At 54.0% G+C, this 24,588-nt stretch overlaps 1 protein-coding gene across 9 annotated transcripts in view; it reads right to left on the bottom strand.

Moving 5' to 3' along the window:
* Positions 1 to 24,588, bottom strand: part of MPRIP (myosin phosphatase Rho interacting protein) — an 88,712-nt gene that overhangs the window by 28,454 nt on the left and 35,670 nt on the right. For 3 of the 9 annotated variants that reach the window (XM_074841207.1, XM_074841211.1, XM_074841210.1), the window contains exons 5-15: positions 21,776 to 21,860; positions 17,083 to 17,293; positions 15,923 to 16,082; positions 15,566 to 15,835; positions 9,469 to 9,610; positions 8,821 to 8,937; positions 6,121 to 6,177; positions 4,815 to 4,883; positions 4,505 to 4,594; positions 3,939 to 4,048; positions 2,951 to 2,989 (exon numbers count right to left, since the gene is read on the bottom strand). In XM_074841207.1, the coding sequence (XP_074697308.1) occupies positions 2,951 to 2,989; positions 3,939 to 4,048; positions 4,505 to 4,594; positions 4,815 to 4,883; positions 6,121 to 6,177; positions 8,821 to 8,937; positions 9,469 to 9,610; positions 15,566 to 15,835; positions 15,923 to 16,082; positions 17,083 to 17,293; positions 21,776 to 21,860 (1,350 nt within the window). Of the gene's footprint in view, positions 1 to 2,950; positions 2,990 to 3,938; positions 4,049 to 4,504; positions 4,595 to 4,814; positions 4,884 to 6,120; positions 6,178 to 8,820; positions 8,938 to 9,468; positions 9,611 to 15,565; positions 16,083 to 17,082; positions 17,294 to 21,775; positions 21,861 to 24,588 lie in introns of those variants that run through there. The other 6 variants (XM_074841214.1, XM_074841215.1, XM_074841209.1 and 3 more) reach the window with 5 other exon arrangements.

A 24,588-nucleotide genomic window follows, 5' to 3' on the forward strand; every position in this document is an offset into this window, starting at 1 on the left:
AGCCAATAGTCACGTGCTTGCGGGGAGGATGCCACCAGTCCACCAAAGTCAGTCTGGCTTCAGAGCTGCGGGGCGGAGAAGCACAGGGCAGCTCCCAGAGGTCTTGGGTAACAGGGGGAAGGTTTTCCACAAGCTTGGCAAAGTCGGGGTATTAATGGATCGAAAACTTCTCCGTGCCACTATCTGCACTGAAGGCACAGACCTTCCCCGGGCAGCCACCCCGGCACGAGGGCTGCACGCCGTATGTGCAGTTGTCGGTGCAGCAAGGAGAGCAAGAGTTATTCAACACACTGTGGAAGTCACTGAAAATGCTGATTTCTCAAGCAAGGAATGATTTTTAGTGCTGAGTTAGAGGGTGGTGGGTTGAGAGGGGAGACATACTCATCAAGCAGGGAAAGTTAACAAGGGGAAGGCAATACTGTTTCCAACCTACGGATAATCCATAATGCAGTATTAGCTTATTAAATGTAGACATGCCAGCCTTGTAACATGCAGATCAAAATTAAAAAAGAAAATAGCAGTATGCTACGTTTGCAGAGGGAGCAGCAGGTATTTGCTGAACCCTCTTTGCTATCAGGAGCCCCCGAGATGCCTCCCGAGGCACAGCCCTGGTGCTCTGGCTGACTCCAGGCTCCCCCTGCTTCCAGTTCAACCACAGCATCCCCCCAGGCTCCAGACTCCAGTGCAGCCTCCTCAGGCTTTCCAGAAGGGCGCAGTGGGAAGAGCTGGAAAGCAGCTCCCCGGGCCCTTCGCTGCAGGCGAACCACCACTAATGGGGCTCTGACCTCCCCGGGACCGCATGCACCGAGACTGCCGGGACCGGGAGGGAGCAGCAGCAGCACGGCTTCTCCTCCCGCCTTGGTAACACACCCCAGCTCCCGCAGCCAACAACCTCGTGTATGTGCATATGCCCAAAATAAAGAATGGAGCAGAAGAGATGACTCTGCATGGGTCCGGGGCTAGTATCTTCCGATGCACTTTCATCCACGATCAAACCACAGGCTCAGTAGAGCTGGGTTTCAAGAAACTCTGGCAGTTACAGGCTAAAACCAGCTCGGAGATAATCCCTTCTTCAGTTGTCACCTGCAGCTAATAAAATAAACCCAAAAGGCACCACGATGAAACCTCCTCGCTCCTCAACCATTAGAAGATATTGCAAGACTCCAAAGCCAGGCACTCAATCTGGAGTCAGTTAGTGATTACAGCTGCATTTTAAATAAGTAAAGTAGGAATGAGAAGGAGTCTTAAAATGGAGAAGAGTGCTAGGAAGAAAGGGGGTTCTGGGGCCCCTTGGATGTTGTTGAGAGACAGAAATTATGTTGCTCTAAATACCATGGGGAAGAATCCCGGCATTTCTAGAGGTGACATCTCTCACGAGTTCATTTCTCCTCTGCTGCTTTCCAAAGGGCATGGGATGTGTGTCAGGGAGCGGAGGGACGGCCGCTGGGAACTGAGTTAAGAGACTCAGAAGACTGACCCAAAGTTTCTTGTTTCATCACTTGCAAGTGCCCCATGGCTATTAATTCTGCTCAAACATTTCACATCGCCTCCATCCCAGACAAATTAATTCGCATCACATGGGGGGGGGTGTGTGTGTTTTTGCCTCGCAATGGTATTTATAGGTCAAAACAGAAAAAGTGGGGTTTTTTTTTAATACGGGTGGCTGTGGGAGCGGTGCAAGCTGTGAGCCGAGCATGCTGCCGCAGCGTGCAAGGAGCACATGAAGGCTGCAGGGAACTGGGGGGGCACTGGGGGACTCAGCCTCACCGGGGCTGGGAGCTGAACAAGGACCCAGTGCCGAAGTGGCCACCTTCTTTCTTGTGGGTATTTTATATCTGCACGGTCATCGTTAGCAAAGTGCATTTAGCGTCTCTGGAGACTGCAGGGCACTGCTAAGGGCAGGGAGCAGTGCAGCATCTGCCCCCCCTGCGCTGGGTGCTGACACACGCAGCAATATAAACTGTAATTAGGACTTGAGTAACCAAGAAAATGCATTTGGCTCAGTGGAGACATGGCAGCAGGTTAATGAGAGACACGGCAGAAGGCTGCAGGAGTGTGCAGAGTTGGACAGGCCCCGGGGATGGGACAAACACCGCTGCCTCCCAGCACAGCCCAGCATCCGGAAACATCCCTCTTGCACCCCGGCTGTGCCGTGCAGACGTTTGCCACCTCTCCATCACGAGCCTTTGGCAGTCTGTCCTTCAGCTTTCCAGCAGCCCTGCTCACAAGTCGCTCCCCGGGTGTGGATGTTAACGACGTGCCCGAAGCCAGGTGGGATGGGCTGGGATACCCCGTGCCGTGGCAAAGGGCTTGCGAGCAGGGGCCCTGCTGCAGGCACAGCGCAGCCCCTCAGCTCACAGCAACAACTTCTCAGCAACGTGACTAACCCACGCCAGGCTCTACCCCATCCAAAACCAGCTCGGTGGAAAACGACAGAAGTGCACCTGTAATTCTCTCTTCCCCAGCTCAGGATTGAGATTCACGATTTATTTATGCAGCGTAACAAGTTACTGCCCAACTGGTACCTGCGCTTGGACCCTCTCATGAGGGTAAGCCAAGTCAAACCACTTTGTGTGGGCTTGGAGCAGATGCAAAGACAGTGAGCACAGGATTACCGTGCTGCAGTAACCTCTTAGGCTACAAATATTTCTGGCTCTTTAAAAGCAGAGAAGTCCCCTCAAATTTCCTTGGTCTTCATGTTCATATCTAGTCACATCGGAAGATACCAGTGTGGGCAAATCAAGTGTCAAGACCAGGTTGCTTCTTCCCTTCTCTCTGGCTTTTATTTAAAGAAAAAAAAAAAAAGGAGGGAAAAAAAAAGAAAAGAAAGAAAAATAAATGGAAACTGCAGGACTTCCCATCCGAGGTGCAGAAAAGGAGGAGCATGCAGTGAATCACGAGATATACAAACCACAAAACGTTAATACAGGAGAGAACACAGTTTTCCAACCTGGGCTTCAGCACGGATAGTTTCAAAGAGAAGTTTTTCCTGGGATTGCATGGAAATCAAACATACACAGGAGTGAGGAGAGAGGCGGTTTCCCCGAGACCCCCGCGAGATCCACCAGAGCTCGGGCAGGGCTGGGAAATGGTGGCCGAGTGCCAAGCGGGATGGGGAAGGAGAGGCTGGAACATCTCCAGGTCAACAGCACCAGGTGCCAAGAGCCATTCCACCAACGCGGGGACAAACCTGGCAAAAACCTGCTCGTTGCAGCTACGGTAAGGACAGGAGACGGAGTTAATGGTGCGGCCGTGTCCAGGAAGCCTGTAAGAGGTGGCCCGTAGGAGTGTGGCTGGCGCGGTTAGCTGTGAGGAGGTCAAACACCCTTTACCCGCAGCCGCAAGCGCTCACAGAAGGTACTCTGTGAAGCTGGGGGGTCCCTTCCTCTGGCACTGACAGCAGGAGGAGACACGAGCATTACTAACGCGTAAGGGGAATGAGCTGCGGCAGCTATCTGGAAGATCAAAAGAGGAGGGAACATGATTTGCTGGCTGGAGTTTAAAATATATCACAGCCAAACAGCTTCTAAATTGAACCTTGGGCTCGTGCTGCCGTGACCCGCGGAGGGGATGGGCAGCTCGTGCTGAACAGTAGCCAGAGGAAAGGGGGAACCCAGCACAACTGAATCCAAGTGGTTTCACAATACCTGGTGGGAATCCAGAGGAGCCTTGAGATAGGAACAGTATTTCATATTCCTATGCACAAATTAAAGCCACATTTTCAACCCTCTTTGAAATCTGCACGTGTAAGAGTAACTCAGCATATCAGTATCCCCACAAAGCGTATCCAAATTAAGCCCAGAGAGAGGGACGTGACAAAGAGCCGCAGCTTCCAGGAATGGACAGGCTCAGAAAGAGGAAAGAAAGGAGACAGGGGAAGAGTTTCTCCTGCACAGCAAATCAGACAACTGCAAGGGCTGCTAAACTCCCCTCTTTACCTTGTTACATCGGGAGCAGTCGTGGGGCGAACGTGCTTCATGATGGTCTGGATCCAGTTGCGGCGAATGCCCGACGTCATGGCGGAGAGGGTGAACTCCCCTTCCTTCGTCTAGGGAGAGAGGAGGCCCAGCTCTGAGCAGCTGATTGCACCCACCAGCACCTTCCCACCCGCAATACCACCCTGCACCCAGCCCTGAGAACCCAGCACTGGGCCACGGCTCGCCGGCCACACGGAGATCTCACCCAGCCCCTCCACCCCGCAGCATGTTCACGGTGGGAATTAGCATTTCTCAGCAATCAGGCTGGTTTTGTTGTAGCTGAGACCCTAAGGCTGAGACAAAACCTTCCCCTTCCCCCTCCATTTTTTGTGAACCAAAAAAAATGGCTCTCAAACCCAAGGCCACAGTTCTAAGGAGCACTGTGGGGGATGCCAGGTGGCCTCTCTTAGGTGTCTGGGGGGATGTTTCCCTCGCCGTGGATGAGCATCCCCAACAGTGGCACAGCATGAGCAGCCCCACCAGCCATCCTGAAGCCAGACTCCTCCTCCTCCCCGCGTTTTCCTTACGTGGATCTGGAAGCCGTAGTTTCGCTGAACTGGGTACTCAGTAACATCGTAGCACGTGGATAAATCGATTTCTCCATCCAGGTCAGCTGCCTGGAAAGGGAAGAGGTAAAATAAGTCAGAATGTTTTGCAACCCCAAAGCATGGTGGGTCGCAGGGAGGCATGCAGCAGGTCCTCAAGAAGCACAAAGCCCTGAAGAGCGATGCCCCAGGACTTTGCTGGCATTTGGGGAAACAACCTGCCCAGGGTCAGAGTTTGGGAGCACCTGGGGCTCCCCTGGGTGGGTTGAACACCGCTGGGGAAGACACTTACCTCCTCCGCCACTGAATCCCGGTAGTATCGCAGGCTCTGGTCAGTCAGCACAAACCAGTGTTTCTTCCACTAGGAAACAACCAAGACGGGGTAGTTACAATCCTGCTTCGTCCCACCAGCAGAGCCCGGGCACCTTGTCACAGGTCACCAGCAGAGACGCCCCGCAGGGAGGCCGCTCCAGCCTCTCCCCTCCCAGCTCTGCACCCGGCTTCACCGAGAGGCTCTCCCGTGGGGAACGGGAGACCCAACCAGGCAGCAATGCAAGGGACACCGTGATGGTTTGCACCACCAGGACCCCAATTTCCCCAGCGCTGCCGCACCGCATTCATGTATCATTCGTGTTTTATCTGCAGAACCTAGAAACTGAGCTGGAGCCTATTCCTGGCCGTTGCTGTATACAAATACGCCTTCTGCATGCTCCCAGTGAGGCACAGGCTTACCCCAGGCAGGTTTCAGTTAATAAAGCACTTGCTCCAGCAGCTAATTCCCCCTCCAGCTGCCTACAGACATGCCCTCTGCGCCAGGGCCCAACACACCAGCACATACCCGCAGCGGAGCCCAGGCCATGGCACTCACAGCTGTGGGCGAGTCGCCCTCGTTTTCCCTCCATGGGCTGAGTGGGAAGGAAGGAAATCCAGGGAAGGGGTGGTTTGCAAACAGCCAGGGCATCAGTGCCCATCTCTAAGGCTCCGAGAGAGCAGCACATCCCACATCTCTCCGGGAATGGACAGGAGGAAAGCAGCAGCAGCTGCTTCCCTCAGTGCCAGCTCAGAGGCATTTATTTATTTCTTGGCCTTGCCATTTCCCCGGCGCTCAGGAGACCTTATCTGAGCCTCATTACTGACGCCAAAGAGGTTGCTGGGTCGCAAGGGAGATGAGACTAATAAGAGAATGGGAACACGAAACCAGTGCCGCTATCCAAGCTGCCCTGGCTCCCTAGAAACCCATGACACGATATCCAGCTGTGGGGCTCTGAAACCTCCCCAGGACAGAGCACCAGCTATTCCTGCTCCAAGACAAACACCGTTCGCACAGGGCTCGCACACAAACACTGCTGCCTGGCTCCAGAGTTGTACAAATTCCCTGTTGCTGCTCTGCCCAAGCATCTACATCTGCTTTCTCCCATCTGGAGCATGGCCCAGCACTGATCTACCCTGCAAGGACATCGGGGCTTTGTCAGAGCTGAGAGCAGCCCCATGCGCAGCCTGCACAGCCGGGATGTCAGAGTGGGTGTCAGCTGCCAGAAACCAGGATTGATGGTGGTACTGAAGCCCGACGCGAAGGGCAGAGCTTCCCCTGGACTCACCTGCCCGTCCTCATACTGTTTTGTCAACCAGCCCTTCTTGAAGTTCAGCAGGTCAGGCTGCAAGAAAGGAGAGAGGTGATCAGAGGGGAGGGAAGAAGCATCTGCACCCAGAAGACAACAGCAGTGGCTTGATAAAACACAGTGCAGCAATAAAAGAGACCAGCAACAGTTAAATTCATAGAATCACAGAATAGTTTGGGTTGGAAGGGACCTTTAAAGGTCATGTAGTCCAAACTGGATCACTATACCGCATGGTGGTCAAACCTTTGCTCCCAGGAAGAACAGAGACCTGCTGTACAGTTTATTTGGGCTGTTCCTTTCCTAGCACTTCTCTTGCAATTTCCTACTGCTACACCAGCATTACAGAGGAAGGAGAAGCAAGGAATTAGCACGACTGCAGGCAGTTTTGTCCCTCTATTATATATTATGAAGGACAAACTATGTGCTATTGATGCAAGGCTGAAGGGTTCAAAATAACACCGAGTTCCCAAGGCTGGAAATACAGGGAATCCCAGCACTGCACCACCCAGATGACACCTGCTCTATCCCCCACAGTGGGTGCATCATGATGTTGAAGCTCTGAGAAAAGCAACCAAGACAGCGTGGGATAACTCCCGCCAGCCCTTCCTCCCAGCCCTGCCCGCGCACAGGGAAGGATGTGGTGGAAATGCTTTCACTCCCTCGAGGCTGAGCTCCTCCAGCTGCTCCATGTGCTGCAGAGCGGAGGAGGAAAGGACAGCAGTGTGTGAAATGCAGCTGTAGCGTCTGAAACGGGCTATAGCAAGGGAAGCAATGGGGAACTGGGGTCTGGAAGCCTATTCAACCAACCCGATGCTGTGGGGTGGCACATCCCACATTTGAGTGCTCCCACAGTGGTGGGAAGCCAGCCCCACTCCACAAAAACACAGGGGAAAGTAAATGCCACCTTGCCCTTCCCAAATCCCTAGAGAATCAGAGGAGGGAGAGGCATGCCAGACTGAGCAGCTCTCGCTGTGATGTGTCTGCAGGCAACAAACGCACCGAGCCCCAGCAGGACCTGCTGATGAGGCAGCAATAAGCCATGAACAAACTACAGAGAAAATGGCATTTGCAACGACTACATCCATCGCTGAAGTTGGCTATGAGAGCTGGGCATCCTAATCTCAGCTCTAATCTACCCCGAGAGAGCGATGCCACCATGTGCCTGCTTCTCCTCTGCTGATGTGCAGGTGGGATCGTGCTTCCAGAATCTGGGTCCTGTTTAGTCTCTTTCTGGTACAACAGGAGAGTGTCAAGCAAAGGATCTACATTTTGGATCAAAAATAACCAGCTCCCAACCACGTGCTTTGCAGAGAAGGAAAACAGAAGGACTGCAAGTGTTGCAGTTGCTCTGGGCTTGTTATTATCATCTGGGAAGAAGCACAGGGCAAGAATCTTCTGCAAAACCAGATAAATCCCTCCTTAGCAGCATTTGTACGACTCTACTACATTTCTTAGTTTCCTTAAAATTTAGGCAAAGGTGTAGAAGCAGTCAGAGAGGAAAGATGCTGCTAAACAGCATATGCACATGTTTCAGACCAGGCAGCAGCAAGACACTATGGAAGCAGCCAGAGCAGGAAGGTTTCTCCTCCAGGTCCTGCTCCTCCGCAGAAACCCCTCTGCTCTCCTCCGAGTGCTCGGGCAGGCAGAAGAGCGCAGGCTTTGCCCGAAGCTGCAAAGCTGCTGAAGCATGAAAAGTTTGGGACCAGCTGCCACTGAAGGGTGTAAACATTGGAAACCAAAACCAGACAAAGCACTTGATGGAAGAGATACCAATGCAGTGCAAGCCACAGCTCTGCTGTAACCCTCCAAGCCCAACGAGGGATGAACTCTCCCTTGGCTTTTATCCTGACGGATAACTGATCTGATCTGACACAATGAACATGATGGGCAGGGGAGAGTCTTGCAATCACGGTTGCAAGCTAGCAGATGTGCTGCTTTTTCTTATGTTGCTACTTTTATAGCAGGAGTGGCACAATAAAGGCGTATTTAATGCAAGGAAAAGGTTTTCTTCCCACAGGCTGCATGATTTTCTTGCCTTCACTAGATGATGTGCATCACCACTTAACGTGCACTTCTTGCACTTTTTTAAAATAGACAAGAATTTAAAAATCACTCTTGTGGCCGTACAAGTCTAGATGAACAGCGACTACAGAAATGCTAAGCTACTGCTTTTTTCTGAGATGTCCTTCATTAGAAGCTGTCCATCCACAAAAACTGCAGCTCGTATTTACAGTGGCTCTGTAATCTTTTTGAAAGATTAGCAAGTATGTTTATTTTGCTCCTACAGAAGGGTGGTGAGTGAGAGGAGAGCGTTTTGTGTTTGTTCTGCAGTGTTTGCCTCCAGGTCTGGTGAGCATTTGAAATATGCAAAGGGAGGAAAGCTCAGGAGGGCAGGTTCAGCCCTTCCTCGCAGCCTTCGTCCCGCTCACACCCACTTGCAACTGCATAAACATCAAGGAAGCGGCATTAGGAAACTAGGCCGTGTGTTAGCTCTCCTTAACATGTCAAGCGTGAAGTGTGAAGCCAAGTCACTTAAAACTGCTCCGAATCTGAGCGTATCCTACATCCCACATGCTGGCTATGGGGAAAGCAGCAGACAGTCCAGTTTTTACCGGACCTGCCCAGGAAGGGCCTCTCACATCCTCCCCCAAGACAGAGGACACGGCCCCACTGGCTCACCGTCATAGAGGACTCCGTGGACCTCCTGTCCAGCGACTTTGCCCGGCGATGCGGGGACAGAGGAGACGCAGACACATCCAGGATGGAGCCCACAGCTGCACCTTCACAAGTGAAGTCCTGTGTGAACAGCGTTAGCCCAGATCAGCGCAGGAACTAGGCCAGCGAGTCCCACTCTCTTGGCTCATGGCATAAAAATCCACATATTTAAGGGGCATCTCAGGCTCAGAACAAGTGTCATTTCACTGGCAATATATTTTTTTTGTCCTCTCAGGCATCAATTTGTTCCCAATATATCTAAGCATATCTGGGACTCTCAAGACTGCCTCTTTCTTTTGTTACTTCACTCCATCCTGACGTGTCCTGCCATGCCAGATCTGGTTTCCCTCTTTCTATTTTGGAGGAAGCAAAAAAGACAGCCTGATTTTCCACTCTGACCTGCAGCTGGGCCAAGGGAGCAGAGCAGCAAGCAGCAAACCTGCACAGACTGAGCACACACAGCGGTTTGGCTCCTGCATGAGCCTGTCTGCGACTCCAAATCCCCTGCTCTACCCAGGGACAAACCCTATAGCTGAACCCTCTAGCCTGGGCTGCTGGATCCCTGGTGACATCCTCCAAACCCCACCACGAGACCTCAGCTGAGCAGCTCACCCGTTTCCGCGGGAAAACCCTCTTCTCGCTCCTGCCCTGACGCGTCTCACTGGAAAGGGCAGCACCAGCCGACACATTCGTTTCCATGTGCTCCGCGTTCTCAATATCTAATGCCTCAAATTTTTCAATGACCTGGGATCGCCTGCAAAACACAGAGAAAGGGGAAACCAGAGCCAGTTTAAACACAAGAACAGCAACTGCGCTGAGCTGTACAATCCCACAAATTTAAGGCTGCAGAATTGCTCGACCCAGTGTTCGTGCACACCTGGCTTTTGGTCCCTGTTTCTCTGCAAGCTCTAGCGTGCAGAAATCCAGGGCAAAACACCCCAATCTGACATGTATCATTTTACCCACGGCCAAAGCAGGGAAAAACCTCACGCTGCCCAGCTCCACAAAACTCTTTAAACATCTAGAAAACCCTTGCAAAACCAGCAATAACTTTTTACTTGTAAATTTTACAGCCCTTTGAGAAACAGGGATTATTGAGCAGCTTTGGCTTAAGCTTTGTCTTTACTCTCTAGCACTGCAGCTACCGACAGCCCCCTAGGCCACCGATCAGACATATCAGACCAAGCTGAGGTGCAGAGGTGGCTTCGGGTCACCCTGCGTGTTCACCCTGTAAAAACTCAGCCCCACATGGGTAACGTCCACAGGACTGCACTGAGTGAGGAGTGTCTGTAGGTGTCTCCAGACAAGGGGTCTGGCTTGCAGGGTGCACCCGCTGAAGAGGCACAAGGGGATGAGGAGCACCCTGTGCAGGCATGGCAGGGCATCCCCTGCAAAACCCTCCTCTAAACTGGTCTGCAAATCCGGTACAGACAGCAGGGAGCACAACTTGGGTTCTCAGACACTGCCTTGGTGGCCCATCACACCGTGGCACATATCTCTGAGGATGGAGGAGAACTATGAATAAATGTGGATGGAGCAGGAGCCAACCCCAGACCAAACCCAACTGGGATGCTCCTAAGAATGAGCAAACAACAGGCCTTTGCAGGTGGAATTAAAAGGGCTGTTTCAGCATAAAAAGCTGCTCGCTGACCCACAGGAGAGGAAATACTGGAATTTTCAAAGGACCTGCTGGTGTCAAAGTTTGCATGCCCAGGGGTTTTGGGCAAGTAACAACCTCAGGTCTTTAATCACAACCTGGGAATGTGAAGCAATAACCCACCACCAACACACACGCCAGCTGAGCTCCAGGCTGTGAGGTTTAAAGCTCGATTTTGAACCTCCCCAGAATGCTCAATCCGGGTGGGTTCTTGACTCAAAATTTGGATCCACGTCTGCTGCGTCTAAACTCAGGACTGCTTGCTCTGCTGAACCTCTAACGTGCATGAAAATCACAACGGCAACCACATGAGGGGAAACAGGTTATCCAACAATACCCATTTTTAACACTTCCCATAAAAAGGAACAGCAGGTTAAGGACTCAAAAAACATGAGATGTTCAGTTTTCAACCAACATTTGCACTAAGTTCCATAAATGAGACGAACAGTCTGAGCACATCACATCCCCCAGCAAACCGGGGGCCCCCACCACTGCTGCTCAGAGCCAGGCTGCCAGGACCAGGCGCTGAAGCCCACAAGCAAAGAGGAAGGGACAAAATTGGTGGGGAATACTTTGCTTTGTAAATTCAAACACCTCTGATGTTTTTATGGGACACCTGTTCAGCCCCTGCTGCCTCCCAGTTTGCAGACTGGGAGCGGGCAGATCCTGGGCTCACGCAGAGCTCCCAATCTCTGTGGGGTGTTCTGCTCACGAGATGTCCGCTCACATAAGCCAGCCTGCCGAGCATAAATCCACCTCCTTCGTAACTGTTTTGGAGTCACAATTTCTTAACCCTTTTTACACTGGCCCAGCCTTCTGTGAGTCTCAGTTTAGGAGGAAGGTCAATGAATTAACATTGTCTGTACCCTATTAGGTGAAGGCCTGAAGAAAAACAAATCAGGAGAAAAAAAAAACAACCAGAAAACTAAAAAAAACCCAAAAAAACCCAAAATCAAAAGCAGGTTGATTTCTCATGAAAGGGGCTGCACCACCAGGTTGTTCTACGGCTTGAGATTGAGATGAGATGGTAGCGAAGCAGGCGAAGTAAAGGCGGACACGTCACACAGCAACACAGCAGGAGAAGGTGGAGAGCAACAAGACCTGGAAGAAAACAAGGCTGGAAAATGAATGAACAGAAGAGGAAATTATATATCTGCATCTACATACAAAACAAAATCAAAATCATTCCAGTAATTCATCATTGAAAAAGGGAGGAGAAAAATAAATCACTGCTACCAAATCACAGCCCCAAGGGTTAATATCGTCCAGATTACAGGAAAGAATCATGGTTTTTTTTCCCATTAGCTCAACATTTCAGAGAGGTTACAGCTCAGAGATCCTGAGGGGACGGGGAGGGGAAGGACTCTCTTCTCCCCACTGTGCCGAGGAGAGAGCTGCTCCCTCTGAACAGCAGCTCCGTGTTGACAAAACAAGGCTGCGGACAGGTACCAAGAAGCGTTTTAAAAGCTGCGGCGCCATTTAGTGCTTTCTCAACTACAAAGCTCGTCCCAAGGAGTTCCTCGGCCATGCAGGCTGTTAATATTTTCCAGGCCACTAATCCCGAGCTGCAGATCTCGGCTGTTAGGTGGAGGGGTGTGTGCGGTGGGAAGGAAAGCTATAAAGACCAGCACGAGCTATCGTTAAAGTGATTTTCTTTGATTGGAAGAAAGGGCTTGTTTTTATTGGATTCATTCATTATTTAGCAGAAAGAAAGACAGTAAGTGTCAGGAAAAGGAAGAGGAATTTTTCCAAAAGGTCCACAAAAATGAAGAGGATAGTTTTACAAGAAAAAAAAAACTTATGCTTGGGAGAGCAGGCGCTCCTCTCTATGGGTAGAAGCAGCATTCAGAGCAGAGACTTACACCTCAAGAAGCTCCAGAGAAGGAATTTGAGAAAGGAAAGTCTTTTAAGCAATTTCAGGCAGCTCTGCTATTTATCGAGGCTCGAAATATGCCTCAGCCCCCTGACCATGCTCCTACAGCAGACACGGCAGATGCCACAGCAGACCCTTGCCAGCACAAGCAGAACGTGGGGTCAGCTGGGAAAGCCGTGGTTTTAGAGGCTGCATCCCTAAAAATCTGCAAGAAATGCCAAGTTTGCCAACCAGAAATCCCAATGCTCCCTGGGGAGCTGCAGGAGGTGGGTGAGCCCGCAGCCGCACACCCAGAGGAAGGGGCTCCAGGTCTGTGCACCCCGAAGACTCCCCACCCAACAGTGGTCTCCTTCCCAAAGCTGCTGGCACCCTCCTGAGATGTGCCAGGATTTATCCCTGTGGCTGCAGAGTCCCGCTGGGAAACAGGACCAGTGTCCGAGGACGTCCCTGCAGCCCCCTCCAGCTGGGATTTTGTGTGTGAAACAGGCTTCAAGGTTCATCCATGGGGTTTCCAAAGAGCTGCCCCTGCTCCTTCTCCCTAGGGATGGGTCTGAGGCAGGAGACCCGAGGCACAGCACTCTCTCCCCACACCTGGCTGGGCATCCCTGCGCGGTGCAGGCAGCGCGGTGCGGGCAGCACGATGCAGGCAGCGTGGTGTGGGCAGCGCAGTGCCGGCAGCCCCGTCCTGCTGCGTGCCAGCAGAGGGAACTCGCATGCTGCCGCTCCACCAAAATCCTGGAGATTATCTCCTGTTTTCTGATTCACATTTCTGAGTGGCTGTGAGCTCAGACGTCTGCATGGGGTGTGGAGTCAGCGTCAGGTATAAATGGTCAACACAGAAAATTTCCTGCACAGTCCAGGACTTAAGTCACGTAATATCTCTTATTATAAGGGAACAGGGCAAGAAGCCTTGAAAAATGGCTTTATCTGGAGCTAAACCTACAGGTGTGTCACTCAGGATGCTGCACCGGGTACCTAAAATAATTCTTTTCCATCCATAGCTCTGACATTTAAAGTGGGTAAACAAAAAAAAAAAAAAAATGGGAGGAAGAGCCGAAAATATCAACAGAATCAGAGCAAGTTTGTTTGGCTGCACTGGGAGATGAAAGGCAGATCTGAACGATGCCCGGCTGGCGCCTATGGGGTTGGCATATGGGCAAGTGATTTCAGGCAAGCGTTCCTGGACGTGTTAGTGGGTTACTGAGAAGGATTATTAGAAATGGTGTTAAACCCGGGGGGAAAAGCTGACCCCACAGCATGGAAGTGAGTTATTGTATTTGCTCAACCTCAAACAGCACAGCCTGAGCTTGGAGGAGAAAAATGGGAGGGATATGTGGACTACATAAACTCAAATTTAAAAAGCAGCCAAGCCAAGCTGAGCAGGGTGCTAGTGAATGTTAATTCTCTGGTGCGATGTTGGACTGCCTCTCCGTGCCCTGCTGAGTCCACCCAAGCTCCGGGACACATGGCCCCTCCACCCACACCACCTGAACGGGCCAGTTCCCCGGCTACCAGAGGAGAAAGCAAACGTGCCCATCCCTAAACACTGTCTGCGTAGCTGTCCCTGCTCACGGCACACTCCCCCGGCGCCGTGGGCTGCGATCTCCAGACAAACCCTCTGGCAGGTGGGGACCCTTCACCCTACTCTCTGCCATCACCCCCCTCCCAAATGCTGGACTGGGCTCAGCCCATGCTGCGCCCACTCCTCTCCCTACACCCATCCTGCTCTGGTAAAGGCCCTGGGCTGACACAGGAGAATTTTTGCCAATACTAATAAAGCAATAAAAACCTGTTAACAGCCCCAGGAGCCCAGCTGGGCTGGGAAAAACAGACTTTCCCTGGGAAAAGGCACCCGCCAGCAGGCAATGAGTGGGGCTGACATTAAAAAAGGACAGTCTCTGCCAGCAGCATCCTCTCCCGGGCCCCGTTATCTGCCTGTAAATCTGCTCCTCCCTGTCCTCGGCCAGCACATCCCAGCTCGGTGCTGGATCACAGTGGTGCACGATACCCCCCAGGGCCAGAGCGAGGGACTGTCAGCACCGGAGGAACGTGCTGTCCTCTCACACCAGGGCAGGTGCTGGCCAGGGCGTCCTCTGCAAGCAAACCCAGCAGGGACACATCTCACCCACACCCGGGCCAACACGCTGCAGCAGTCCAGCCTGCAACCCAGCAGCCACCAGCCCTTCCTTAGTCCCGTCCCCAGCCGGTGTGGCCAAGGGGACCCTCTATGGCCTCTATTCTCCTCCCACCCAATTCCCAAGGCAGAGAAAGCCAACCCCATGCTCTTCTCCTTTATCCCCAGCCTGGCGCTCTCTGTGCATGCTGCCGAGGCTGGGCTGGGTTTGGCATCCTCCTGCCAACCGGTGGCACCGGCACAAAGCTGCACCACCCTCCCCAGACCCGCTCCCAGCTCTCAGCGTGAGGAAGCCAGGCTGGAAAACAGTCCTTTAGGGGCTGGGAAGAGACAGAGGAGAAGCGCCGGCTGAAACTGTGCGAGAGAGAACATGCCCGGAGGAAAACCAGGGCAAGAAAATCAGACTGGCAGGCGTCCCTCTCGCCCGGGGCCCGTCTCCCGGTTTGCTCTGCTGCCCTCACAGCATAAATGCGCCTCTCCCAGGGCAAGTCGAGCCCATCCTTCGCCTCGCCCGGAGAGCACCAAGCAAAGCACGCCAGTGCGCAGTGCAGGCGTGTGTGCGGATGCCCTCCTCGTCCTCCTCTGCACTGAGCTGTTTTGCAGCCCTGCCTCGGCACTGCACCCGCCTCTCCTCTCCCAGATTAATGCCATGACATTTTGAAACCTCTCTCAGCTCATTAGGCAGTTGCGTAACGCACCCAGCGCTAACACCATTTAGAGAGCTAACCTAATTAATGGTGCCAGCTGCCAGCGTGTGCCGGGAGGGGACAGGGAGGGTGGGCCTGCTTGCAAATACAGCCACTGAACATCACCCACCTCAGCCCGCTGTCCCCAGAGCAGCCAGGCAGGGTGACACTTGCCCGCTGGCACTAAGGCCATCCCACCGCCTGGCCGGTGTGGATGGGCATCCTTAAACCCAGGAGCACTGGAATACAAAGGGGCTTCACCCAGCAAATATCTCCTGCTCCGTCCAGGGCTGCAGCAGGGACAGGGCCTCGCTGCCATTGCAAGCATGCAAGGAGGAGATGAGCCACTCATCCCTTACCTTCTCTCATTGCCAAAGAGCCGGGCCACTTCTTCTCTCCCAGGGCTACGGGCCCGGGTTCTCCGCTCTAGCCGCTTCCTCTCCACCTGGAAGGCCTCACGATTACTGATCCTAATGGCCTTGGGAACGTCGGCCAGGGTGGTGTACTGCCGGCTGGCTTTAAAAGAAAGGGGACGCCCCGATTTTTCAGCTCCCCTTCCTACATCTCTGCTGCTGGAGTCCTTGTGCATGGGGCAACTGCTCTTCGAGTCCAAGGAGTTCAGAGAGAAGCTGTGAATCATTCGGTCGCCTGATCGGGTACCTGGGGAAGGAAAGGGCTGGGCATGCTCCTGCGAGGGCGATTTGGGATAACTGTACCTGTTGTTCGGGGTGCTGGGGCTGGGCGGGCTCGGCGGGGGCGGCAGCTGCTGCTCTTCAAGCTTCGAGTCTTGCTTGGTCTTCTCCAAGGAAAAGTACCCACTCTCAACACGCGTCTTCCGCCCGCAGTCTATCCGGTCTCCGTTCATGGAGTTCTCATCTAAGGGACAGAGAAGTCACTGTGCTTGGTTTCAAGTCTGAGTTCTGCTTTTAACAAAAAAACCTCTGATTCCACCCAGGACAGGAGCAGGAAACAAGAGCCCCACAGCCCCATGCAGTGCCACCTCTTGCACCCTTGGCCTTTCCACCCTGACCACCCTTCATGCCCTCAGCGATGGTGGGATGGTCTGCAGGGAGCTGGGGATGCTGGTCCAACCCTTGGGTCAAGCTTGCACAAATGAAAGACCGAAACCTTCAAACCAAGAAAGAGTCACCACTCTGCACCCATTTCCATCCCTGTCCTTCCCAGCCCGGCATCGACCACAGTTCCGTGGGTGCAAGGCGATGGGACACCCCGCTGCTGGCAGCCGGGCGTGGGCAGGAAGCGTTCCCCATCCGAGCGGGCAGATAAAGGAAACGGCTGCAGCGCAGGGGACCTGTCCGCGGCCGGCAGGAAGAGTCCCCAGCCCCTATTGTTCCAAGGAGAACAATGCCGTGGCCCCGGCGCCTTCCAGGGACTCATTGGGGAGACCGAATGTAAACAGGACCCTGACGCAGGGGCTGGCGGAGGAAGCGGCGCTCAGGGCTTGGCAGCCCCGGCAGCCGGGCTGAGCGCAGCATGGCCCCGTGCCCTCCAGCTGCCCCAGGCGGGGATGCGAACAGGCTACAAAAGGCATTTTTCTCCTTGTTTTGCCCCCAGCCCGAGGGCAACATCGCCTGCGAAGGCAGGTAGCCTCCTTTCCCTACCGGGGCAGGATTGGGCCCCATGCTGTGATTTTCCAGCACGTGATGCAGATTTCTTCCTTCCTGAACTCCAGCTTGTAATGGCTCACTCCAGTCCCCGCACAGCAGGGACAAGGTCTGCCTCCCCCTTCTTGCTGGGATGCTCCAGGAACCAAACCTGCACAAAACTTTTCCCACTATGATGGTTTTCTGCCAGCTCAGCTGCCTGAACTGGGTCACCGCAGCATCACACCAGTGCTGGCACCCTTGTCCCTCACCTTCCTTGCTGTCCAGCACAGCATCCTTCAGGGAGCTGGAACCCCCAGCCTGGCCTTGCACCGGGCTCTGCGCCGGGCTGATGCCGCTGCCCCCATCCACTTGGTCTTTGCCCCTCATTTCTTCCTGCCAAAGCGTGGACTTGGTGGCCGGGACCTTCTCCGCACTGGGGATGTTGCTGCTGGTCACGGCCATCTTAGCAGGACCGGGCTCCTAAAGAGAACAGGGGAGACAGCAGGGTTAGAGGGGTCCCCATGGGGCTGTCCCCACACGTGCTGCCCATGTTGTGACAGGATGGGGACAGGGACAGCGACGGGGCTCAACCATGTGCCACCGCCGCGTTCCCAAGGGGACAAGCTCGAGGTGGAAACCCTGCCCCAGGGCAGTGCAGCAGGGCGACGGGTCAGGACTTCCTCAGCCAAAGGGACCATCACCACTCTCACAGCAAGAAAGGAAACATCCCTCCCCCAGGGAGGGCTCCCAAAACCAGCCGCACCTCCCCACGCATCCAGCTGGGAAAATATCCAGAGCAAAGGCGAGCTGACAAATGAAGGAAACCTTCGCCTGGGTGCTGTGGCAGCAGAGGGGCTCGTTGGCTTTGTTTTTGCATGGGAACCGTCCCTCCCGGTGTGGTGCGCAGGACGCTGTGGCCACCAACATGTAACTCCTTGAGAAAAGCTCATCTCACTTCAAGCCCTGGTTCTTCCTCAGCGTGCAGGGTCCCATGCGGCTCCGCTTACGCTCCAGCACAACAGCTCTTCCCAAAAGCCGCACGGTGCACGTGTGGGGCTCTGCACCCAAATCCACGTGCAACGCCACAGACCCACAGAGAAACGGGTCTGTTGGGGAACCTGGTAGTACTCCCCTCACCTCCACCAAAACCCAGTTTGGGGTGATAGTGCACCCTCTGTAACTGATGCAATTGATGCAAAAAAACACAGCATTCTCCATTTCCCTCTGGCATGTCCCTGATCCTTCCCCATGTCCCTGGTCCTTCTGCACATCCCCGGTCCCTCTGCGGGCTGTCTCACGGGCAGCCACTGCCTTTCACAAAGACAGACCAACACCAGGCTGCTCTCCCAGGCCCCATCTGCCAGGACTGAATTTTTCTGAGTGTTATAACTAACATGAAAAAAACCAAAAGAAATCAAGCTAAAGGAGACAGGATGGAGGAGAAAAATAATTCCCTGCCACCAGCAGCCACGTTGTTTGTTTGTCACAGCTGGTTTGCTACGGGCCACTGATAAAAAGAATAAAACCCAACCGGCGCTGTAGTCCTCCCGGGTGCTTCGGTTACCCAACAGGCTGCTTGTTTTAAAAAGGAAATACAACATTGCATTGAGCTTTATGCTATTTTAAAACAATACCCATCATCTTAAACTCTTCTCTAGCTAACAAGGGGCTCTGGAGTCCATCAGATGATGATGCCATCTTGGTGGCCATAGCCCGGGCAGCCCAGGTTCAGTGCACACCCCAGAAAAGGCAGCAGCTTTCACAACTCATTTAGGGTTTGGCTTTCTTTGTTAGCAGATGTTTTGCTGTTGTCGTATTAAGCTTCTGCATTAGCAGATTATTTTCCTTAAAGCCACCAATAAATCAGTGACAACTAACCCCCCTCCAAAGTCGCTGGATTATGGGAGGTTTCCCAGCTGCTTGTTTCCCTTCCACAGAGCAGGGGGAATCCAGGAGCGCCCGAGCTGGCAGCCACAGGCTGGGGACACAGGCTGCCAAGAGCATCCCCTCTGTCCCCCCTCCCACGTCAGCAGAGCCACCGGTGGGTTTTAGCCCCGCACCTCCAGATCGGCTTTTGCGAGGCTGCGCCAGAGCAACCAGGGATCTCCCAGGGAGTGGGTCCTGGCTCCAAGCACAGCCACAACAAGCAGCAAATGACCTCGATTTTTTTAAAAAAATCCCCTTGGAAATTTCACTCTAAAGGAATGCAGTGTTGGAGGTAAATGATCCAGAGTTCACAGGCATCCTGCTTGAGGGGACCCCGCTTGAGCAGGGGGTCGGACCAGACAATCTCCAAGGTCTCCTCCACCCCTCAATCACTCTCTAATTCATTGATTTGAAAGCCCAAAGCTAATCACCAGCTCAGGATATATATTTTTATATATCCCTTACACACACCCCCATATAATTATTTGTAGATATGTATTTAATTAGGCAGAGATATGAGGGCCAAAAAGCAGTCTATAAGCAAGCAGAGAAATTAACTCTTTGCCGCTCAGCAATATGAACAGCTCCAAAAAGGAGCGTGCACCAAAATCAGCAAAACCAGCCTCCAGTCGCATTAAGTGTGTCTGGGCACGCTCTGCTTACCCGAGCCTGCCGCACCCCTGTGTAAACCCGTCCTGCAACAGAGGGCAGCGCCTCAAATCCCAGATTTCAGCCCCAAATCTTGCCTTGACTTCCCAGGGACAGCAAAGAACGCCCAGTCTCGCCTGCTGCCTGCACTACTCTGCTGGAGCATGGTAAAAGCTGCAAGAGAAACCTGCCCTTTTTCCCCTAAGACTGCAACCTGCTTGCAAAGCAAAGATGAAAAAACTTCTAAGATTGCACCTAACAACTGCTGTCCAAAAATCTGCAGCTAGAGCAATATTTCCAGCCTCGCCTGCGTTGCTCCCACCCCGGTGTTTTTGCAGGGGGAAGATGCAAAACGATGGGGAGAGCTGAAAATGGCCCTGATGCCCTAGGAGCGCTCAGCTGCAGCCAAGCTCTGCTGTAGCACAGAGGAGGAAAAACTACGTGGGAGTGAGAAAAAGCAGAAATATCCATTGTTTTAAATTTTTTTTTTAAATCACAAAGGTGTCCGTCCCTCCCTGAGCATGTCTCAGACATGATCTGCTGCCGGATTAGCGGGCGGCTGTCTTTAGAAAGAAATCAGGCTTTCTCCGCCGGCACACGGAGAGCGAGCTGAACCGCAGCCAACTTCAGGAGAAGCCATTTCACGAGGGGGATTTGGTGCTGATTTTCTCCCCAGCATCTTCTCTCCTTCCCCGGACCATCCGCCTGCTTTGGCATGATTTGGAAGATGCCGGAAAGATGCTTCTTGCATTTTCCTTCTGCCTTTTTGCATGTTGCTTGTGAGCGCCTGACATCGCAGCACCCGTCTGGTGGTGGGTCCCATGCAGAGGTTGCTTTTGCAAAAGTGAATTTGAGTCTTTTTCCGGCACCATGGGGGTGGGAGCGATAGGATGGAGCGGGTGGAAGGAGGGGAGCAAGCGGGGTGGTCTGCCCCAAGCCAAGGTGGGGAAAAGTGCCACCAGGCTCCATGCTCACCCCATCCCCAGGCACCTGGGGAGCCCGTTTGACTGCGGGGAGCCAGCATCCTTCCCGCAGCCGCTTCCCTTATTTGGTGCTCAGGAGCTCTGATCCTGTACGGTTTCCAAGAAGTTGCCATGGCAATGAAATGTAACCTAGAATGATGTTTTTCTGGCTCTGTGCCCCTTCTCCTCTCCACCCTGTCCCCCTCCTGAACCCAGCCTGGGTTTAGTGTTGTGCCAGGGATGGGGTGAGCATCCCTGCCCTGCTGCATGAGCTTGCTGGGGTGCCCCAAATGCAGCAGCCCCCTCCCTGGGGCTTGAGGACAGGCAACTCATAACACATCAGCTCTTGGCCATGGAGGGAGGAGGTCTCTTCCCTGGAGCATCACCAGAGCCAGCACTTGAAGGGTTGTGACGACCCCAGCCCTTGGCACGGGGTGGCTCAGACTTCCAGTCTGGTGTGCAAAAAAGGATCATCTTCCCCCCAGTTTTTTTTCCCATTGCCCAGAACCTCTTCATCCAGTGAAGTGGCGGAAACTTGATTCAAATAAACGCCATACAAAACCCACCCATGGCCTGGTTTGCCCAGGACCATCCTGAGGATTTCATCGAAGGAGACCTGAAAACCAGGGCTCAGGGGAGCCCCGATGCTGTTTTCAGCCCCCCAGTGTCACAGCCCAGCTTGGCCAGAGGAGCTCTCCCAGCTGGTCCCCCGCAGTGGTGGGATGTGCAGCCGGAGGTCAGGCAGCCTCAGGGACGCGGCTGTTCTCAGCCCCAGCGAGGGACGAGAGTGGCCTCGGGGTCACGTTCCCCATCTGTGGGATTCTCCCCCACTCCGGCCACGTGGGAGCCCGGCAGGAACGAGTGAGTCACGGCCGGCCCCGCTTTTTACCATTTATAGGCAAAGTGAGCACGAAGCCACCACCGGGTCCCTGGAGAGCCCAGCTCCGGCCCCCGGAGCTCCCAGCCTGGCCCTGGCCTTTAGTATTTTCCTTTCATTCCCATTATCTCTGGGGTCATCTCAAAGGGGGTAACCGGAGCCCGATGGAATTTCATCTTGTTTCTGTCGAAACGGCCCGTGAATGGCCAGCACCTCTCCTCCGTCCCCCACGGGGACCACACGGCTTTGCGGCCACTCCCGGGATGGCGTGAGCAGGGCTGGTGCCACAAGACAGCACCCGGGGGGGTGAAACATGGCCCCAAAGCAACCAGGAAAGCAGCAGCAGCAGTGTGTGACCCTGGGAAGTGGTGACCAGGAATTAATTCACACCGTCCTGCTGCCTGGGCTCACCCCAGCTCCTGCCCTCGGTGCAGGCAGCATCAGAGGGCTGGCAGGCCAGCTGGTTTGGGGGGATTTCCCCGGGAGATGAGCAATGCTGTGGCCCTCGGAGGGAGGCAAGGGTGACAGTGTGTGTCCCCCTGGGGTTACCTGGGGAGTTGGGGGCTCTACCTTCCTCTTCTTCTTCTGATTCTGCTTGTTTGTCCTCGGATAGACTATCAGCATCTCCAGCCACCTGCAGGCAGAGAAAGCAAAGGGTGAGGCCTGTGCTGAAGGGCAGCGCGCAGGGATGGGAGCGATGCTCGTGCTTCACTGCGGGGTGTAACGCGGCTTCCCACAGGCTGCGGACCCCAAAGGTCTTCCCCTCCACGGGTGGCTCCTGGGGAGACGCTGTCCCATCCTGCCTTCAGGGCAGGCTGCCTGCAAGCTCCAGAGACGGAGCCTTCCAGGCAAACCAGCCTTCCAGGGTTTGTAACTTGGCCATAAGCACAACCCTGAGCTGGAGATGGGCACACGGAGGAGCTCAGCTTCTCCAGCCTGGTCAGGGTCAATGTGGTAATCAGTACCCAGAAATCAGCCCAGCCAGGTCCTGGGGGAAAAAAGAGGCAGGACAGGACAGGAGGGGAAGAAGGATGACCCCAGGGTGCTTTGGCTCAAACCCCACTCACTGCAAGAGCGAGGCCAAGGCTGACACAGGACAGGGATTTGAGGATCCTGAAAGACCACTGAGAGGGACAGGGCCTCCGGCAGGACCTTCCTCCTTCAGCGATGCCAGTGCCCGCACACTGCACACAAAGCACTTCTGTCCAAGACAAAGCAGTGTGAACTTGGCATTTGAGAAGTCCATCCCCTGCACAACTTGCTTGTTTGGGGGACCCTCCCTGAGCCCTCCTGCTGCAGCCTGATGACCTGCCCCTGCATCTCAGCAAACTCCACGGGCATCCGTGGACCGATGGAAAACATTCCTGCTTCAGATGTCCCTGCTTCCCTCTCCTGTTCCCCCCACTTCTCACACTGCTGCTGTAAAGCATTTTGAGATGACCACATCAAGTGGGTTTTGGTTAAGCAATAAATGCCAGAAGCATGCAACGAACGTAAAACAAATTCTCCTCCGGCTGGGGAAATCTTCCTGTCGTGCTGCAACTGCAAATGAAACCCGCCTGGCTTGCACCCAGAGTGGGACTGTTTCGGGATGATTAATGCTTGCAGTCAGGAGCAAATGCGCTGCTTCAAAATCCAGCGCCGGGCCAATGAACAATAAATCAGCCCCACCTTGCTCTGCAATGTCTCTCCCTCCCGCGTGGCTGGCAGGACCAGCAACAAAAGGCTGAGCTGCGAACCGGAGGGTGGGGAGAGGGAGGAGAGAGCAGGGCATGGGGGTTAGCCATGTTTTGGGGCACAGCCATTGCTCCTATCTTGGCTGGAGGAGAGAAGCTGGTTCCCCCATGCCATGATTACCCCATGACTCTGCACCCCGGCTCCGCAGCCGCTGCAACCCCACCACTGTGAATGTCTGCTGGCCTGAGGTGCTGCACAGAGGGGGAATCATCCACACTCACCTGTCTCAGTAGAGCAGGGAAGTTTCAATGCATAAAAACATGTAACTGAACAAAATCCCAAGCTCTTGGTAGAAAAATCCCTATTTCAACCAGTATTTACCAAAATGGGGGGAATCACAACCAAAGAAAATGCTTGGAAATAGAAATCATCTCACAGAAAGCACTGACTCTGCTGCTGCCAGGGCTCGGGCAAGCAGGAGACGCTGTGCCTCAGGAAGAGTGGGAAGGAGCGAGTGCTTCACCCCTTCAACTTTCTGCTCTAGTTTCAAATGTCAACAAATTTTGGGAGGGAGGCACCGAGCTCCAGACACCCCCCGTGGGAAATGCTGGCAGGTGAGCAGCAGCACCATCGCAGCCCATCACTGCGTGCCGGCGGCTCGGCTCTCCCGTGGCTCTCACCAGCACCGGCTTCAACCCAAGCCAGCACGTGAGCGCTGGACGAGGATATTTCTAGGTCACCATCCAACACCTGAAGTCAGGAAATCTACTGTGATTTGCTCATTTTAGTGGCCTAATCTCAGCGTTGCTGAGCAACTGCATCCCAGAGGCAGGAGCTCCTATGAGTGATATTTTAAACGTCCTTGGAGGTCAGATGCTCCACTGGGACCAGGGAGGTGGGCGGCATCTGTTCCCCCGCCAGCCTGCCCGCAGGGACAGAGCAGGGAGAGGCGGGTGCTGCAAAGAGAGTCCCAAGGGGGACGGGGTAAATGCAGAATGCACAGCCCTGGGAGGCCACGTCTGCCCAGGGACAATGAGGACCAGAGGGCGTATGGTGTTCAGGGTCAGACATGCCAGCCCTGGGACGACAGGACCTGCTGCTGGTAAGGGGACAGGACCTGCGCCAGCGGGCTGGGTGCCTGCTCAGATGCTGTCCTAAAAGCACCGTGGGGTCACCCCAGCACCCATCGGCTCCAGCCCTGTTCTGGTGTTCACCCTGCAGCCAAGCTTCTTCCCCCAGCCAGTAAATAGCTGCTTTCTGCTGCCACCGACAACTCAGGAACACCTCGGTATCAGATGCATCCTCTGAGCATCCCCTGAATGCTCCAGTGTAGCTCAGCTCGCTCCCGGGGGTAAACGCCACTGGGGGTGTTGTTCTGCAGCAGGGAGCAGGATATTGCCCAGTAGCAGACAACAAACTGACTTGAAAACAGTGGCCTTCATGAGAAACGAGTGACTCAGGAGCATCTCAGCTCCAGGGCCTGGCCAAGGCTTCCAGCAGAGGCTGAGCTTACTTGAGCACTGGCTCTGAAAGGTGTCTGGCATGGTGGGAAGCCTCAGGCTCCAGCCTGGCAAGGCTGAGCGCACGAACTAGGTGCAGAGGAAGGACTTAAATCATCCACTGCCACCCAGGTCTCTGCTGAAGTCAGTTCTCATGCTCACACCATAAATCTGGTGGCTTGGGGG

Source organism: Strix aluco, chromosome 15, assembly GCF_031877795.1.
Source record: "Strix aluco isolate bStrAlu1 chromosome 15, bStrAlu1.hap1, whole genome shotgun sequence".
Classification (NCBI taxonomy): Eukaryota; Metazoa; Chordata; class Aves; order Strigiformes; family Strigidae; genus Strix; species Strix aluco.